This window comes from Diplotaxodon limnothrissa, linkage group LG5 (genome assembly GCF_057381915.1).
Source record: "Diplotaxodon limnothrissa isolate DT_005_m linkage group LG5, D_limnothrissa_male_GT1.1, whole genome shotgun sequence".
NCBI classification, from domain to species: Eukaryota; Metazoa; Chordata; class Actinopteri; order Cichliformes; family Cichlidae; genus Diplotaxodon; species Diplotaxodon limnothrissa.
The window spans coordinates 29,965,698-29,984,482 of NC_140600.1; the positions used below are offsets into that span (position 1 = coordinate 29,965,698).

General features: G+C 40.0%; 2 protein-coding genes across 4 annotated transcripts; both read left to right on the plus strand.

The window, feature by feature from the left end:
• Positions 1-5,621: 5,621 nt before the first annotated feature.
• Positions 5,622-13,175, plus strand: LOC146632573 (monoacylglycerol lipase abhd6-A-like). Of its 3 annotated transcripts, none has more exons than XM_085354493.1 (9): positions 5,622-5,682; positions 7,253-7,383; positions 8,959-9,118; positions 10,079-10,192; positions 10,389-10,521; positions 10,605-10,762; positions 11,600-11,654; positions 12,219-12,319; positions 12,806-13,175. In XM_085354493.1, exons 2-9 carry the CDS (start codon positions 7,265-7,267, stop codon positions 12,983-12,985), a joined length of 1,020 nt encoding a protein of 339 aa, XP_085210619.1. In that variant the 5' UTR covers positions 5,622-5,682; positions 7,253-7,264; the 3' UTR covers positions 12,986-13,175. The 3 variants fall into 3 exon arrangements, with proteins under 3 accessions (XP_085210619.1, XP_085210621.1, XP_085210620.1); XM_085354495.1 differs by having other exon boundaries at positions 7,256-7,383; XM_085354494.1 differs by lacking the exon at positions 5,622-5,682 and adding an exon at positions 6,170-6,189.
• A 1,113-nt stretch (positions 13,176-14,288) lies between these two features.
• Positions 14,289-18,774, plus strand: rpp14 (ribonuclease P/MRP 14 subunit). The gene is made up of 6 exons (XM_085354497.1): positions 14,289-14,361; positions 14,892-15,044; positions 15,133-15,217; positions 16,726-16,802; positions 16,921-16,999; positions 18,718-18,774. Exons 2-6 carry the CDS (start codon positions 14,953-14,955, stop codon positions 18,772-18,774), a joined length of 390 nt encoding a protein of 129 aa, XP_085210623.1. The 5' UTR covers positions 14,289-14,361; positions 14,892-14,952.
• The last annotated feature ends 11 nt before the right edge of the window (positions 18,775-18,785 follow it).

Consider the following 18,785-nt stretch of genomic DNA (forward strand, 5'->3'; position numbering starts at 1 on the left):
TGGGGCTAAAAGTCTTTGTCATATGTTCACTTGATAGTTTAGCAAATCTTCTTTCCTACAAAAACACAGCAGCAGATTTACTATAGTTTGAAATACTTCAGGTGATATTGATGTGAACTGACTTATTCAGATTACTGGTATTCCAAATTTTTAAGGAGTTGTTTGGTTTATACAAAAGTGCTTTAAGTACTTCAGCAAACATTTTGTTGATGTATTGGCACTTATAGCACTGACAGTAACAGGAAACAGATGTTCTGCATTTAGCCTGCAACCTTACAAAAACCCAGAGCTGAATTTCAGCAAAAAAATGAAGAAACTACCCAGTAACTGAAGAATGTTGAAGTTAACATGAGTAAGTAAATAACTAAATAAAATGCCACCTTGTCCTGTTTGAGAAAACTTTGTATTCTCACTCATTTTCATGAGAGACTTGTTGGTGTGTTTTTTGCAGATTTGAGTCGTGTGTCTTTAGTTAAACTTCATCTGGTGAGGTCAGTAATTATTTTAAATTGTCTCAAGAAATCATGGATGTTGATTCCTCTGGATTTTTTTCTTAGCACAAACTGTTCTCCTCTGGGTGAAATATTCATAATTTCAAAATATGTGCTTGTGTTGAAAAATATTTTTTTTGTGTTGTTGACCTTGTAATTCAGCCGGGGTAAGACTGCTGCAGTCATTAAACTATTGGAGCGTTAAAACAGGGTCAAGGGGCAGAACAGTGTGTGAAAACAGTGTGAAGCAGCCCTACTCGACACTGTTGTAGTTTGTTTTTTGAAGGTTTACACTGAAAAATTATTTTGTTATAAAGTCATTTCTGCCTGTGTTCGAACCCCTTAAAGTTTTATTTTCTCAGAAAAAACGAGTCTGCACCTTTGTGCAAAAAGGATATTTGTTTTTCATACGAAGTAACAAGGAACTGTGTTTTTTTTTTTTTTTTTTTTTTTTTTTTTTTTTAAATATATTCTACTTTAACAGTCATCTTTAAATGTGTTGATGCATGCTCAATCAGCCAGGTAAATAAATCCCAGAAGGTTGTTTCTGTTCATCTGGATGTAGCGTTTTCAGTTGGAGAAACTGAAAACGCACTTAGAAGAAGTCACTTGGATGAGTGACAAAATGTTTCTCCCACTGAAGTCCAGATGAACAGAATCAGCCTTTCGGGAGTCAGCTTAAACTTCCTAAACTGACAGTAATTTATAGAAAACTTGGCAGTTGAATGAAAAAAAAAATGATCAGTTGAAATAATTTGATCTTAACTTTATCTTAATACCAAATTAACAAAGGGTTATCTAACTTACTAACTTATCTAACTAGGTCAGGTTTTAACTTTACCTGTTAGTTTTGGACTGAAGCCTTGTAAAAACTGGACAGGCATAAGGCTGGAAAGAGGTAGCACTGATTAATACAATAAAATGTAAAAAAAACAAAAAACAAAAAAAAACAGCTGGATTTAAAAAAAAAAAAATCTACAGCAGATTTTAGTTAAATAAGTTTTTCATAATCACGATTTTAGTATTGATTTAAATATCTGCTAATACTATATATGTAATGTTTTTGTTATTTTTATTCTTTCTCCATGTTGTGTTAAATGTGTTTGATTTCAAGAAACTGCAGACTCAATAATCATTTAACCTCTTATAAATTTAAGTTTCTGCTGCTGCTAAATGCTGCTTTATGCTGTTCCTAATAATTAGTCCCTCTTTTTCGTATATATTTTGAAAACTTTATAAATGTAAACATTTTTTGTGACAATTTTAGTTTAAACTGAGAGGACACTACTGGAGGTCAATAAAGCTGCAAAGTTAGTTGGCCATGTGTTAAATTCAGCAACTGCATTTTAAGTCCATTCAAGGTTAAAAACAATGAGCGGGAAATAGGATTTTGTGACATTAAAGTCAGAAATATATCAGAAAAATCTCTCTGACATACAGTAGTTTACAGATAAAACCCAAATCCTAAATTTCTCTTTTTTGGGATTTGTTTTTCTCTTTTCATGTAGGCTACAACCAGCTAGCAGAGTAGCACTAGCTAACATTTTGCCTTTATGTATTTTATCATTTAACTGCTAGCAGTATTGCTTGAGTTGATGTAGCATATAAATAATAGATAGTACTGTCAATACTAAATACCAATTCCACTCACTGATTCCAATAGTAGTAGCAGTAGTAGTAGTACTATTGTAATAGCTAATGTGTTTAGCCTAGCATGGTGCAAAAACTGGAAGCTGAGGGAAGCTGTTGGCCCTACTCGGTTAGTCATTACACCTCTGAATTTTGCAGAAAAATAAGATGTTAATCTTTCTCTGGATAAATGAGCAACAAATATTTATATATATAAAAATTATGCTTTATCAAGTAAATAAAGTTATAAAGATATGATGAAAAAGTGAAAGCCCACTATGTTTAATGCTGTTTTCAGTTAAATAAAATAAATGAATAAGTGTCCTGTTGTGTATTGTGGTTATTAAATTTCAAAAGCAGTATGCTTCTTCCTAGCAGTTGGATTTAAAAAAATGAAGCATATTCTATCACTCCCCTGAACAACAATGGGATGACCTTCTGACCGTTGGACTTAAACATTTGGTTTTTATGGTGCACCCATGTTGCTTAATTCTGGTTGAGTAACACGAAATAAAACAGGCTGGGAGTATGAGCTTGATGCTCAAGCAAATCTGATTTCAGTTAAGTGGACTAAAACAACTCAACAGGCTGGTCCAAACCGGTTTCACCTGAGAAACATGGAACACTTTGTCAGCCTTCATGTTGCGAGGAATGGTTAATAGGACAGATACTGGGTTATGAATGGATTGGATTTCAAAGGGGCCAAGGAACCAGGGAGCTAGTTTCTTAGACTCAGTTCTCAAAGGAATTTACCTGGAGGAGAGCCAAACTTTTTGTCTGCTTTGGTAGGCCGCCGCCGACACACAACGGTGATCGTCCAGCCACTTATTTCGCTCCATGGTCTCGAGGAGAACTGCCCTTGCGGTCCGCTACAACCAGCAGGAGCGATGTGCATAGTACTGAATGGAAGGCACAGCCAACTAACCCTCCATGATGGAGTTATGGCTGTATTCGACCCATGCCAGCTGATCACTTCACATGGACTAGTTAGAGAAGGCAACACAACGAAGGACTGCTTCCAGCTCCTGATTTGCCCTCTCCACTTGGCTGTTAGTCTGGGGGTGGAAATCAGAGGACAAACTGATTTGGCCCCTCAGTTCAGAACAAAACTCCTTCCACAACTGGAAAGTGAATTGTAGACCCCTGTCCGAGACGATGTCCTGAGGAACACCATGTAGTTGGAAAAGATGTTGGATGAGTTGTTTGGCGGTTCCCAAGGCAGTAGGCAATCCAGGCAATGCCACAAAATGGGCGGCCTTGGAAAACCAGTCGATTATAGTGAGGATGGTGGTGTTACCAACATGACTTTTAGTTCCGTTACCACCTGGAGGAGTACACTCTACTCTTTGGTGATGTGTTGTAACATCTTTCCATGGCGTTCCACTAAGTTCACCTGTAGCGATATCTCATGGGCTCGAGGTCCATCACTGGCTGGATAGTTCTGTCAGGTTTTAGGTAAGGAAGAGACCCAAACACAGGACACAGCAATCTCCAAACTCCAATTCCAAACTGTGGCTCCACTCCCGTGAAACACACTCCACTCCCAATTCCTAGTAAAGGCAAACACAACGAGTTAGTTAGGCAATCCTTTCCAAAGCAAGATTTTTCAACAATAATCCACTGACGAGGTAAACTCAACAATCCCACGTTACTTGTAACGCGTTACTGTAATCCGATTACTTTTTTCAAGTAACAAGTAAAGTAACGGATTACTATTGCAAAAACGGTAATTAGATTACCGTTACTTTACCGTTACATTACCGCATCTTTCTTGCCCAGGACACTGTTGTAAATAGATTTCTTTTCTCAGGAGTCTTTTCCCCCCTGGCTGAATAAAGGTTAGATGCATGTTTACACAGATAATTTGTTAAAAGCATCTTATTCTTCACTGACTGGCAGTGACTGCTTGTTACAACAGCAAATATTTAATATTCTTCATTGTACTAAAACTATATTTTAATCTATGACACACAGACATTGATTAATCATCAAAAATTAAACATAGCAAATGAAAATTTCACAAGAACAAATCAGGTAGTTTTCTCAAATAAACCAGCTGCAGGCAGAAAAATTAGAATCACTGAGGATTACAAAACTCCACTAATATGTGTGTGTGTGTCTGTGTGTGTGCTGACCTACTACCTGCAGGAATGTGAGGTATTCCTGTGGTTTCTGGACTGACGTTCCCGGGCAGTTACATCACCCAGCTGACCGTCTGACAGCTGCTTCCTGAACCATGAAAGAAAAAACAGATTGGGATATTTTTAGCCCCAAAGTGAGACAATTTATTTGATCTGCAGAGTTTTATGGCCTTTAATAGTGTGCATTGTAAGCAGGGAGAAAAGCTCATCTTTGTGTAATATCAGCCTCTGACTACACAGATTATACAACATGATTATCCCTAATATGGCTGAAAATCAGTTTGTTGAGCATTGAAAGCTTCCTTGAGTTTGTTAGGAATGTAAAAGTTGTTCATTCAGAAGGTTGATGATCTTTTCACACTCACAGTAACCAACAAACTTAAATGACTGACTGAAAGTGCTGGTGTTTGTGTGCTGATTGGTTCAAAAATAGTTAATGCAAGTTAAGTGTTTCTTAATACAAAGTTAAAATGATGATAATAACTGGCTTGAAGACTCTGCGGCTCAGAAGTCGATGTCATCACCACAGCAGGTCTTTTTATTGTAAATAATCACAAGTTTATAACTTTTCCCCTCTTTTCCAGCTATTTTCACATTTCAAACAATATTACAGACTACTTCCTGCTTTATTATAATTCATTATTATTAGCAACTGTCATACTGTTAAAACCCTCTTATTTAGATCCTAAGTATATTCTTTCCTTTTATTATAAAGTGCTTTTCAGTGTATAATTTAGCAAATGCACGAAGACTGGCAGCCTTTAAATTAGGTTTTTGGCCAAAAAAAAAAAACGGCAAAAGTTCAAGGCCCCTTGGATGATCAAAAGAAGAAAGAAGGAGAACGTTTTCTAGCATTTACACACAAGCAGTGACAGATATGTTGCTAAATCCTGACATTGTGTTTTTCCACTTGAGCTCCAATCAGTTCAGACCACTATTTAAATCTTTTTTCAGCTGCTCCTTTCTCACCACAGCAGGATCATCAGCACATTTGGTTGGTCACAGATTTTTAGCCAATGACCTTTCTTATGCAACCCTCCGAGGCTTTTTGTCTCCTCCCAGTCTGAAACTGGGGAGCTGCCAGCCCTCCGAGCCACAAAACACTGGACAGAAATCAACTGAAACATTCATTTGAAGAAAATAAATATATAAATTGCTTTAACTTCGACAGAAATTCTGGAGCATCAGTGCTGTTCTCTAAGAGCTGCCTGTAGATGTTGGCGCCCTCTTGTGGACGTGCTCGCACACATCACACATCCTCTGCTTCTGACGGCACCTGAATGCAGCACAGCATTTTTCTTCTGCAGTATCCCTTTAAGTGCGGATGAAAGGCTGTTATGTAATTTAGGTGAAAGAGGAGGAAGAGCAGCGGACTGAATGGAGGACAGCCGGCACTGACAGCTCGAAGAGGACCCTGACAGGTAGGGCGCCGCTGACCCTGCAGGTGTAGATAAAGCGCTATAGTACTCAGCCTGAGGTGTCCGCGTTATGTCCGATGTGACGTTTTCAGCAGGTTAAAAGGACACGAGTTTTTAATGTAACCTTTGCATCTGGTGTTCTACCATCAAACCCTCAGTGAACAAAATATTCAAAAAGAGAAGTTTGTCTCTTTAAGCCTGTGACCGTTACGGTTAAAGGAAACTTCCGCATTTTTTTCTCAATGTAAACTTGTTTTACTCATTTTCCGGTTCTAACCTTTAAAAAAAACTCCTAACAAATGCACTTTTTTACTTGGTCTGATTTCTACATCAAAGCAAACCTCCAAATCCCGATTACTGTGTATTACTATGGTATATTACGAGTAGAAGTAGTTTATTTTTTAAGCACATTCCCCCTACAGGTGCTTTCTCCGGAAACTGTGAACTTTGCAGCTGCTTCAAAGGTTCAGTGTCTTTCTGGGTTGGGCTTGCAGCGCTGGACGTTGTTCAGTGGGTTAAGTAATCCTGTTGTATCCTGTTGATTTTGTGGCACTTGCATTAATTGCGATTTCATGTCAAAATCATAGACTGTATATGAAAGATGGAAGTAATACCTCGACGTTAACTATTAACAACTGCTGTGTCAATTTGCTGTTACCATGAGTTGCCATATTTGACCCATCAAGCCTGGTTCAATGCTGCATTTATGACATATTGTGTGGAAGCCACGGACGCAGGTGCCTGATAATTAGAGCTAAGAAACAAGCTAACATATGGTGGTTTAGCTCACTGGGTTGAGCAGGCAACTCCTATTACTGAGTTTTGGGTTCATATTTTACACTCAGCTCTACCTGCTCTCTTTCATCCAGTTTTTTTTTCAAAGCATTTAAGTATAATTAAAATGTATTTAAAGGGAACCTACAAGAAGTTTGTATTATATTTTTAGTGAGTTGAATTTCATTTATTACAAGCTTTTATTATTATAAGCAATGTAATTACACTTAAAATGCTTTCCCACCTTTGCTTTCTGCAGTGGAAAAATGGATCTTTTACACTAAAAGTAAAAAAAAAGTGATGCCATAACTTTGGAAAGCTATGGGAATATTTTTTATTTATCAGCTTAAGTTAGGCTTTGTCTTTTTTTGGAGTAAAGGCATAAATAAACCAGCACATTTCCCTGACTATATGTTTGTTTACAGCTAAATGTTTCATTGACTGAGGCAAGACTGAGTGATTTAACTGGACTTTTGTCACTTCAGTACTCTGGATGCAGTACTCAGCGTCTGTTTCTATTATTATTATACAGTATAACACTAAGATAAGATAAGATAAGATAAGATAGAACTTTATTAATCCCTCGGGTGGGTTCCTCTGGGAAATTCGATTTCCAAAAAAAGCACAGCAACGACCGAAGTTACAGTTACTCTTCTAGTAGTTACTCTTCTTACTGTCTTGGAGCAACTGTGAGGACACAGTTTCGTCTGGGACTAATAAATTATTCAGTTTCTGCTTGATTATCTACAGTTAAACTGAGCTGAGAGTGCAGTTTGTGATCTGTTTTTTTTTTTTAAAGGAGGCTGCAACGATGGAGCTGAATGTGGCCAAAATGATAATGCTGGCAGGAGGTGTCCTGGTTGTGCCCGTGCTCGCTTTCGTCACCTCCTTCCTGTTCTGGCCTGGAGCGCTCCTCAAGGCGTACAACTGGTAAAGGCACATAGAGGACATACACACAGAGAACAAACAGGCGGGTTAGACTTGTATCTGTTTGGTTTAGGCACACCACTGGATTATAGCAGAAGAAATGGAAAAGATTTTCCACCTACAGTACTCTGCAAAAGTCTCAAGTCATTCCTTATTTCTCATGTTTTGCTTCCAAGCAGCCAGACTTTGTTGTGATTTTTTTAAGTGGTCATCATCAGTAGGTGTCCAGCCTTCTGGAGGTCTTCCAAACCTTTTCTTTGGACATTGGCTGCTTTTCATGAGGGAAAAATAAAGAAATTACAGGTCTGAAAAATTACAGCTGATAAACCGTAGCAGTATCTGAGTCATGTCCTTAAGAAATAGGAAAATCCAGCAAAGACCTGACAAAGGACCATAAGAGTCATCTGACCCTTTGGCTGATCCCTTTACTGTTCACTGAAGTATCATTAGAAATGGTGTCAGTGAAGGGTGGCTGCCAAGAAGCCATTCTTAAGATAAGGAAACAGGAAAAAGACTTGGTGGCTCAGGACTTTTGCACTTTTGTACAGTGGTTTTCCATTTTTCTTATTTTTTTATGAAAATAAATCTAATAAATGTTACTCCAAGCAATTTTCTTCAAAGTTACTAAACCCACCAGATAAAGCCTTCAACAGCAACAAGCAGACAAACTGGACACGCGTTACATTTGAATTAAAATAATGTAGTTCCTGTGTTCCAATACAGCTTCAAAAATGCTTTTATTGTGAAAGAGCCAAAGCAGTGACCTTTCCTTCTGAACTTTAGACTAAGCTGTGAAAAAAACTACATGCTGGCTGATTACTGGATTACTGATGTTGCTTCACTCTGTCTTACACACACACGCACACACACACAAAGTGCTGACTCACTGACATGTAATAGAAGAAGAAAAACATGTGCAAAGAATTAACAGTGAATCTGTGACTGTGTAGAAGATTATTTTTATCTGTCGAGATCATTTTGGTCCCAGATTTCGGGGACCGTTCCTGACCTCTGTTTTTATTTTGTTTGGTTTTTATTTTTTAACCCTGACCGTTGTAAGGGTAGCAGAAATTCACCTTATTATGTTTATGTTGAGTAATGAAGCTGCATTTGTGGTTGATATGAATATCCAAAGTGTTGCACAATAAATTATTAAACAATCACATGAACAAACTATGGAAATAAGTGGCAGAGCATCACTCTTATTTTCATAACAGCAGTTATAAAATGATTTCTACAGGTCATCATCTTTTCATGATAAACCTTTAATTTTCTAGTGTGCTTTTATTTTGTGGGGGGATTTTCCCATTAATGTGATCTCACACCAGTTTTGACTGCACAATGACCCTTTTCATATGAAACCATGTGCAGCTGCAGGATGTTGAACTGAATCCTAAAATAAAGTGATGATCAGAGTCAGAGAAAATTCAGAAACAGTGATCTTGTTTTTAAAGACTACACAATCACATGATTTATTTCATAATGTTAGTGGATGGATCGCCTCATGTTTAATCCTCAGGAATCACTGAACATCCAGAACATGAGACTTTATAACGGCTCACCTGTAAATCTCTGCAGGTATTGGCGCCGCAGGCTCGGATTGGTTGTCCGCTTCTCTCACAGTGGGAATTACCACTTCTGTTATTCCACACGCGGGGCACCAGGAGGCGCAACACCATCACTGCTGCTGCTCCACGGCTTCTCTGCCACCAAGGATATGTGGCTACCTGTTGTCAAGGTTTTTACACAAAAATAAATCAAAACATCAGATGTACATGTTTGTGACAGTGACATTTTCACTGCTAAAAAAGGAACTTCAGCTCAGCTGTGTGTAAATCTGGAAACACAGGGTTGGTGAATTGTGTGTGGAGACGTGGAAGCTGTCCCCTTTGTAAAATCTTACCTTTGAGCAAAAATCTATAACTGTTGAAGCAGATTTTGTCAGATTTGACTGGTGATTCTCCAGCCTTTCTGTCATGAAGTGTATGTAAGTGAGCCTCTGGTGTGTTTGCTAGTGATGTTCGATTCGTGAACGAATCGTTCAATACTCGAGAATCACTTTACTGACTCGTGAATCATGATTCACAAGCCCAACTGACTCACTGACTCATCCCTGTTTCTGTTAGCAAACTAATTCGCTTAGTAGAAATATATCTAGCTTATAAATAAAATTGGGGGGGGGGGGGAAACAACAGCCAGTTTCTTAACAAAAGCATTTCTGCTCTGAACTGGAAGAAAAAGTAGATGTGAGTAGAAGCTCACATCAAGAAAATAGCTCCTCAGTTCACAGTAGCATCACTCTGCTAACATGCTAACAGCACATTTGAGCTACTCACCCCCTCCCTTCCTGTGTTGAATCGTAAGCGTAAGCGAATCACTCAGGACTCACTAACCCCCTCCCTCCTGTGCTGAATCATAGAGCGAGCGAACGAATCACTCACTCACTCACCCCCTCCTGGCTCACAGCTTCTTCTTCTTCTTGGTTGGCAACCAAGTTGGTTGGCGCATTACCGCCCCAACTCAAACTTAAACAAATTAAGTTTGAGTGAAAATGTACATTTTTTGCACTCTCTGGTCAACTGACTCAGTGAATCAAATGACTCAAAAAATCCGATTCACTTTGGTGAGTGACTCATTAAAACTCGATTCAGTAAAAAGAATCAAATTTACCATCACTAGTGTTTGCTTTCTCCTCCAGTTCCTCCCTAGAAACCAACATGTGGTGTGTGTGGACATGCCGGGACACGAGGGGACAAGTCGCACCGGTCCAGAGGATTACAGCATCCGCGGTCAGGTTGAACGAATCCACCAGGTCTGTACAAATTTGTGTGTGTGTGTGACACTTGCACACTTTGTAATAATTATAAGTTTGGAAAAACCACTGGGATATCTTTCAGGGGGAGGTTATTCTTGTAATCAAAGCAAGGCTTCCAGGTTTGGACCACAGCAGAAGCACTGAGCTACTGTCCTGTTTCAAAACTCACCTCTCTGTTTTTCTTCCTGTGTAGTTTGTGCAGAGTATCGGTCTCGATAAAAGACCCTTCCACCTGGTCGGCACGTCAATGGGTGGCAACGTCGCAGGGGTGTACGCTGCCACTTACCCCACCCACCTATCCAGTGTCACCTTGGTTTGCCCGGCAGGTAAACTCAGCAGACGTACCTTACATTTGCTGATGATGATCAGGTTTGCATAATTCCTCTTCCTCATCTTCTCTCCCAAACAGGCCTGGTTTACCCGACGGACTCGGAGTTCATCAGTCGCCTGAGGGAGCTGGAGATGGGTGAGAAGGATGAGTCGATCCCGCTCGTCCCCACCACCATTCAGGAACTCGAGGACATGCTGAGACTCTGTTGTAACACCCCCCCAAAACTCCCCCGACAGGTACAGGGCTGAGCTGCATGGGCACAGTAGAAATGACTTCACAAGTTTCCTTATCCGCATGATTCATTGTATCAGCACGTCATTAAGACAAGGAAAGATGTGAAGGAGAATTTGTAAGGAATTAGGAGAAATCACATTGAAGTATTTAAACAATGTGACTGTGGGTTTTACGGTTTGCTGTGGTGAAGCTAAAATTGACCAAAGTTTAACTACAATACTTCACCCTGTTCTCAGTGGCTGTCTTATTTTTAATAGCTTCCTCTTCCAAATTCATCCTGCAGACTGTCATCTGCTTTATTTTATTCTTTATTCTTTGCACTTTAAGCATTTTATCTACCTCACATCTACAGCCAGTTTAGAATCACTTAACCTCACATGCATATCTTTGGACTGCTAGAGGAAGCTGGAAAAGCAGGACAGGAAAAACATGCAGACTGCACACAGAAAGATCTGCAATGAACTGAGTTATAATGCAACCCTTACTTCACTTTTATCATTGATATGGGAATATCTTTATTTATGGAGCAGTTTCATAAACCCACATTGCAAAGTGCTTCACAAAAGACATCATAACTTTACAAAAGGCGCATATGAATGCAGAGAGTAGCATCCTAGAGAGTATGATATTTTGTTCCTCTGAACCTCCTTTCCTTCCACAAAAGATGTTCCAGCTTGCTTTAGTATTTACAGAATTCAACCATCACACAGACACTTCTGGGTCACTTTGCATTTAAGGCTTGTAACAATATACCTGCTCTCAGTCACACTGCCAGTACTGCTGTTGCTTTTCTTTCTTTCTTTTTATTTATTTGCATTTGTGTGCATGTGTGTTGTTAGGTGCTGAGCGGTCTCCTTGCCAACAGGATCCCAAACAATGATTTCTACAAAGAAGGTCAGTCCGCTCACCATCACCTGCTCTTTTCTTCTCTTTGTCCTGTCCTCCTCCCCTCATCCCCAACCGGTCACAGCAGACGGCCGCACTTCCCTGAGCCTGGTTCTGCTGGCGTTTTTTTTCCTGTTAAAAGGGAGTTTTTCCTTCCCACCATCACCAAGTCGTTGCTCAAAGGTGGTCATATGATTACTGGGTTGCTTGCAGAGATGCTTGCATCTCTGTAATAATGTAGGGTCTCTACCTTACAATATAAAGCACCTTGAAGCGACGGCTGTTGTGATTTGGTGCTATATATATTGAAGTGAATTGAGTTCAAGCAGTGCTCCATCGACAGTCACAGATTACTGAGGGATTTGATCTGACCCTTTGCCTCCTGCCTTTTTTCATTATTTTCTATTTGACATTTCAGATAAATTAATTAGTGAAGGAAAGCACTTTTGATATGACTCACTTGTATAAAGACAGTGAAGCAGGGAGAAAAGCAGATTGTGTCTACTTCTACTCTGCAGTAATCATTTTCCCTTTAGTAACTCATTGCCCCTGTGTGTGTGTGTGTGTGTGTAGTGTTCATGGAGATTGTTGGGGAGAAGTCTCGCCACTCGCTACAAGAAAACATGCATCTGATCACAGTGCCCCTGCAGGTTATCTGGGGGAAGGAAGACCAGGTAAATTCACAACCCCACAGCAGTGATGATCATTAGAAAACGATGTCTCAGCCCCAATTTTCCGCCCTTTGCGGGTATGTACTGCTTCTTTAAAAAAATAAAAATAAAAATTAGGGGTGCCGGTCATCAGAACTGCCAAGTGGCCCTCCTCATCTACTTGTGCTCACTACGTCCTTCATATTTAAATTATTGACTCACTGTTGAGAGAAGTTTAAACTTTAACTGTATCCATATTAATAAGATAGAAAAAAAATTAGATTGTACTGTTGAAATAAAAAACAATTTCTACCAGGCTGTAAATGTGCCTTTTAATGCTGTAAAGTTCGAAGTTCATTTTCATTTGGAAGTCAATACGAATTGACAACAGAGCATGAATATCTGTAAATCTGTAAATCTCCGTCATGTGGTGTTGGGATATTTCAGTGTGTCAGTAAAGCCGTGCTGCAGCGTCACACAGAGCTGTAACACACTTGTCTGAACTCTCAGGTGCTGGACGTTTCGGGCGCCGCTGTGCTGCAGGGGGCGCTGCCTCACTGCCAGGTGACGGTGTTGGACAGCTGTGGTCACTCTGTGGCTCTTGAGCGACCGAGAAAAGCCGCCAAACTCATCACGGACTTCCTGTCTGAGCAGGCAGTCAGCGATGGCAACGTAAAGAAAGTTTCTTGAAGAAAAACCTTTGAACTGTACGCCGACCCCTGACCTCATGATGATGAAGGAGAGGAGAAGTATGATGAGATTTCTACATCAACGTTTATGTCTGTAAAAAAAACTGAACAAACGCACAAAAGTATTACTTTACTTTAAGATATTCCTGATGTTTTCATCTGTATGACTTTTACTCACTGCCCTGCAGGCGGCTGATATCCATAATCTTTAGAGTTTAATGTCATGGTATCAATCCTCGTTTTCATGTTTCACTTTCAGAAAACTGCATTGTAGTCTTCTGTTTACAGCTGTTTGTGAACTATGCAGTGGACTGACTGCATAATTAACATCACAAAAACACATCAGACTGAATTTACAATGAAACATTTACTGTTGATTAATATGTGATTTGTATCCTTTAGCTATTAACTTTAATATATAAAGTTTAAAAAAATGGTGGAATTAAAAGATTTTGTGTGTTTAAGATTGTTGGTTGAAAAATCCTGTCATTTTGGAAGACATAACACATCAAGTAATTTATTCAAGATGCACAGGAAGTAGTCACTGCCCATGAGGCCCTGCAATTCAGATTTATTTGTCACATGTTGTTAGTACAGGGTCAGCATTACAATGAAATGTGTTTGAAGAGATGAAACGTGATTAAAATACTAAAAGTAACATGATTAAAAAAGATAAGATGAAAAAAGTAGAGAGAACTACTTTGCGCAATGTATTGCAGTAAAGTAGCAGTTCAGCTGGGACTGAATATGTAGTTAAACTTCTTTTTACACTGACAGCAAGAGGAGTTTCACTGGTCTGGCCCACTCAAGATCAAAGCAGGATGTGTGTCGAAGAAGATGAATGATGTAAGCTCAAGCTGTGAAGTTTAATATGCTATATGCTATTTAATAGCACCACTGAAAGGTTAGGGTTAGGGTTACACAAGTTGTAAATGTTATTTTGACATTGTGAGGGCGACGAATCAAGTCCTGTCAAATACAACCTGAAATTAAAAAAATAAAATAAATGAATAATTAATTTTTATTTCCATAGAGAAAAATGTCAGCCATTAGAAAAAACATTTGGATTATTACCTCAAAATGTTGATTCAGTAACTCAAAAACTCACAAATTAATTTTAAATTATTTTGTCAGAGTTAGTACTGTTGTTTGTTTTTTGTGGCAGTGGCAGAAACAAGCTTCCATATCCGGTTTTCAACGTACAAGACAAAATAAGCCGTCTCGTGGCGAAGAGTGATCCATCTTGCAGTTTTACGCGTCTTTGCAAAAGCTGGTTGCGCATGCGCTGCTGGGGTCCCCTTCCCCCTTGGTGAAAGACGTTTCTCTGGGACTGCGGACTTCTCGGCACGCTGCGTGTCCTCCACGTTTTAGCAGCTGGTGAGTGAAGTGCTTCTGCTTTTATTAAACTTCAAATTAAAAACTTTCATTTCTGTGTGCGGAGTCGATAACAGAGAATCAGCTAGCAGCTACAATAACTTAGCTGAAGCTAACGGGTTCACCTTGTCCAGGGTTAGCCGCTTTCAGCTTCGGGTTTTAAAGGCTGTACGGAGTTTTCCTCGTGTTTTTATTGACGTTTCACTGTCAGATCTCTGGGCTTCCCAAAACGTAATATTTTAGAGCTTATCAGGTTTCCTCTGAGGTGTTCCTGTTTGTCTTTGTTGTTTGCTTTTGTGTAAATGCAGCAAAGCTGCTGTCCAAAGGTCCAGCCCGTAACTAAAATGCTTTAAACACCTGCTGCTACAAGTCTTTGATAGTGCACACTGACAGGCCCTCACAAGCTTGTGGAAAATAAAGTGTAACGCACACAGTTCCTGCTTTAGTACAGGTATTTATTGGCTAACGATAAAATGCAGACATGACGAAGAGACTCTCTGTAAGCGCCACTGTTTTGATTTTTTTTTTTATAGTCAGCTGATCCACCTGCTGCTCTTCATCAGACAGAGGCTGAGCCACTGATGCTCTGATAGAATGAAACAGGTGGAGGAGAAGGAAGAAGCGTCTGTCTACCAACGGGTCGTGTTGAAAAACGCCTCACCGTACCACTACCTGAAGGTCCGCCTGTAAGTTCCTCATCGTATTTTTAGAGTTTGATGTTGTGCTGATATTTGTACACACACGCACACTTTATTTTTTCCTCTGTGTCTTTAGTGTGCTGGAGGATGAGTCAACCAGACTAAGTGCCGTTGAACTGAAGTACTTCATCATCACAGGCCTGAAGTCTCTGTATGGAGAGGTGAGACCATGAAGACCGGTGAGGAGTTAAGGAGCTTCTGTGTTTGTTTTACTTGTTTTATTCTCCTGAGTTTCAGAACCTTTGTATAATGTGAGGATTAATTTGCATTAAATACACTATATTGCCAAAAGTATTCACTCGCCCATTCAAATCAATGAATTCAGTTGTTCCAGTAACTGTCTTGGCCACAGGTGTATACAATCAAGGACCCAGGCATACAGACTGCTTCTACAAACATTTGTGAAAGAATGGGTCGCTCTCAGGAGCTCAGTGAATTCCAGTGTGATGCCGTAATATGATGCCACCCGTGCAACGAGTCCACTTGTAAAATTTCTTCTCTAAGGAATATTCCACAGTCGACTGTTAGAGGTATTAACAAAGTGGAAGCGAGCGTGAACAACGCTAACTCAGCATGAAATGGTATTCTATGTAAAATCACAGAGTGGGGTCAGCAAATGCTGTCTCTATGCCCTAGTGTGCAGAGTTTGCCGACTTTCTGCAGAGTCAATCTCTACACACCTCTAAACTTCATGTGGCCTTCAGATTAGATCAAAGAACAGTCCGTAGAGAGCTTTGTGAAATGGGTGTCCGTAGCCAAGCAGCTGCAGCCAGGCCAAGCAAAGCATCGGGTGGAGTGCTGTAAAGTACACCACTACTTGTAGTGGTGTAGATTGTAGATGCCGTAGAGTCCATCTCACCTGCAGCGGCATCGCAGGCCACACCCCGCCACAAACACATACTTGTAAGCCTTGCGGAAAGCTTTCCCAGAAGAGTTGAAGCTGTTATACCTGCACAGGGTGGGCTGATGTCATATTAAACTCTATGGATCGAGAATGGTATGTCACTCAAGTTCATAAGCGTGTGAAGGCAGGTGAGTGAATACTTCTGGTAATATAGTGTATTCTACCAGATGTGGGGCTCATCCCAGCTTTGAGGTGACTGTTTGTTTGTGGTGATCTGGATCAGTCTTGTTTTTGTTTGTTTTTGGGTTTTTTGTGATAATGTATCTTCACGTAAATGTCAAACTGACAGTTGAGGTCAGCCAGGGGTCTCCATGTACTAAGATGATCACAGATGAAATTGTGATCTCTAGTTAGAGTAGGGAGCAGGTGGAGGTATGTGCTGGAGAGAAGAGGAATGGAAGCAAGACAGAATACATGAAAAGTACATGAGTGAAACTGCACTAATAAAAAAAAAAAAAAAAATGAAGGCAGAGCAGAATATGCTTAGATTTTTATTGGGATTGACCAGAATGGGTGGGATTAGAAATGAGTGTAGATCAGAGGGACAGCTCAGGCTCAGTTTAGAGCAAAAGTTAGATACAAGGCTGAGGTGGTTTGGACGTGTGCAGAGGAGGAAGATGCTGAATGTGGAGGGTGAGATTGAAGCAGATGAAAAGGAAAGGGAGATGTTCTGGATAGTCCAAACTATCTGAATCCAGGGTCCTAATTCATGCGTAGCGTGGAGGGATGCAGTTTAGCTTTTCTTACTTTGTTTTCACTCCTCAGGTGGGAGCAGCGTTAAACTTTGACGTCCTGAAGTACGATGAGGACACCCTGACCGCTCTCCTCCGTGTTTACAGCAGGTGACCACCGACCATGAGAGAAAGGGGGCTGGGTGGGGTGGTGGGGACAGCTGAAACTGAAACAGACTAACCACCACTTGTTGGTATCATTTTCTTCTTTTATTGTGTGTGTTTGCAGAAGTTTGGTGAAGCTGTGGAGCTCCCTGACTCTTCTCGGCTCCTACCAGAACAAGGCCTGTGCCTTCAGAGTCCTGCAGGTCAGCAGATTTGATCCCCGCTCTTCTCTCATAATAAGAATTTTCTCAGAGGTGATCCACTCCTAGAGAAGTTAATAGACTAAAGAATCGTGACGCGTGATGACAAATAAATAGAGTTTACATATTTTGCAGAAAAATAAACTCTACCAAACTTGCTGAAAATCTTAACATTTTTTCCTCCAGATTGTCATCATTAAAGCTGCTAATTTGATGCACATTATCCTCTCTTGTGCTAGTATAACATGCTGTAATATACACATCTGTAGGATAGTCTCTTGTTTGCAAATGAAGGTGAACAAAGTGAAGTTCTTTACTAATTTTCAGCTTCTGAGCCACAAGTCTGTGAACAACCAATCAGTCACCTTCCACAGAGTTTCTGATGGTTGGGTCTCGTGTGTTTTTTGTGCCGAGCATCAAAGCTCTGTGTCGACCTTGAGACTATCAGCTGTGAATACTTTACCGCCGCTCCCGAACCACATGACCTCTGAGGCGATTATGTCTGCCGCCAGGCACAAAAAATTACGTCCGTGTGGAAGCATTACACATATGTTTGTGCAGAACAATGTTCTGTATTCGCACTCCTGAGCTGAAGAGGAAAGTTCCTGTGCATCAGCTTTAATCTCTACAGATGATACGTGAGCTTTTTTTGTTCTTGTTCATTTTGCTTTTCTGGACACTGCTGCTGTGGATTTAAAATGAAGTAATGAAGAAGTTGCTTTAAGTGTGCACTATGAGGTTTAAAGAGGATGAAGCAGTATTTTTTTTTTACTCTGTTTTAAACAGATTAGTGCCAAAAAATATGTAACTGTTCTTTTTGTAGCTGCTGTTGTTAGATTAAATTAGGATACAATAGATAAGGTGATCAGTAGGGATTCATGTGACGCACAATAGCAAGGCTGCAATCATGCGGCGTTCACCACCATGAGAAAGAGACTGGGAGGCATGCAACATCATCGTTGACTTAAATAGGACGTTGCCCTTTTATATTTCTGTCTCATATACAAGGTGTGCTGAAAAAGTTTCAGAAAGGGACTCATTTAGAGTTGCTGATCTCCCCTTAAGAGCGTCTCGTGGACTGTATCAGCAAGGCCGCTCTTTTTAGATGTCTTGGCACTATAGCCTCTTGTGCTGGTGCTTCTGCAATTGATGCTGGATTATCCTGTGTGGAATTAAGTTTCAGTTGTGAGCAAAGATTGTGTTGGTGTGGCTAAAAGAAACATCCTGTTTCTCAAGGTGCTCTGTAAGGGCTCACAGATGCATGGACCACAGCTCAGATCGCTGTCTCTCCCCTAGAGGCCCATTATGGAAAACGAACATTTTGTTCTTTCTGTAGGTCAAAACTTTGGATTATTATCTCAGAATTTTGACTTACTAACTAAAACTCCTGTAAAAATGAGCCAAACTTCCAGTAAAGTTGAAGTTTTGAGATTAAAACTCCAAAATTTTGACTTATGATTGGCAAAAATTATTTTTGTTTTGTTTTTGTTATAGAAACAAGCTTCCAACCATAAAACAATAACATTTTTGTAATTTAAAGCCTGAAAATCGTGACCAAGCCTCATAAGGATGATTTTTGAGTTGTGCATTTTGCAAAGGTTTCAGTTAGGTCTCCTTTAATTTAAGGAATGTTACAGTAATGTTGCATCATTTGTGTTTGAGGAATATTTAATCCAAGACATTATAAAGACCATCTTTCTGTTGCTCTGTGCTGTGTTCAGGTGTCTCCGTTCCTCTTGGCACTGACGGGAAACAGTCGGGATCTGCAGCTCGACTGAGGCCGGAGGAG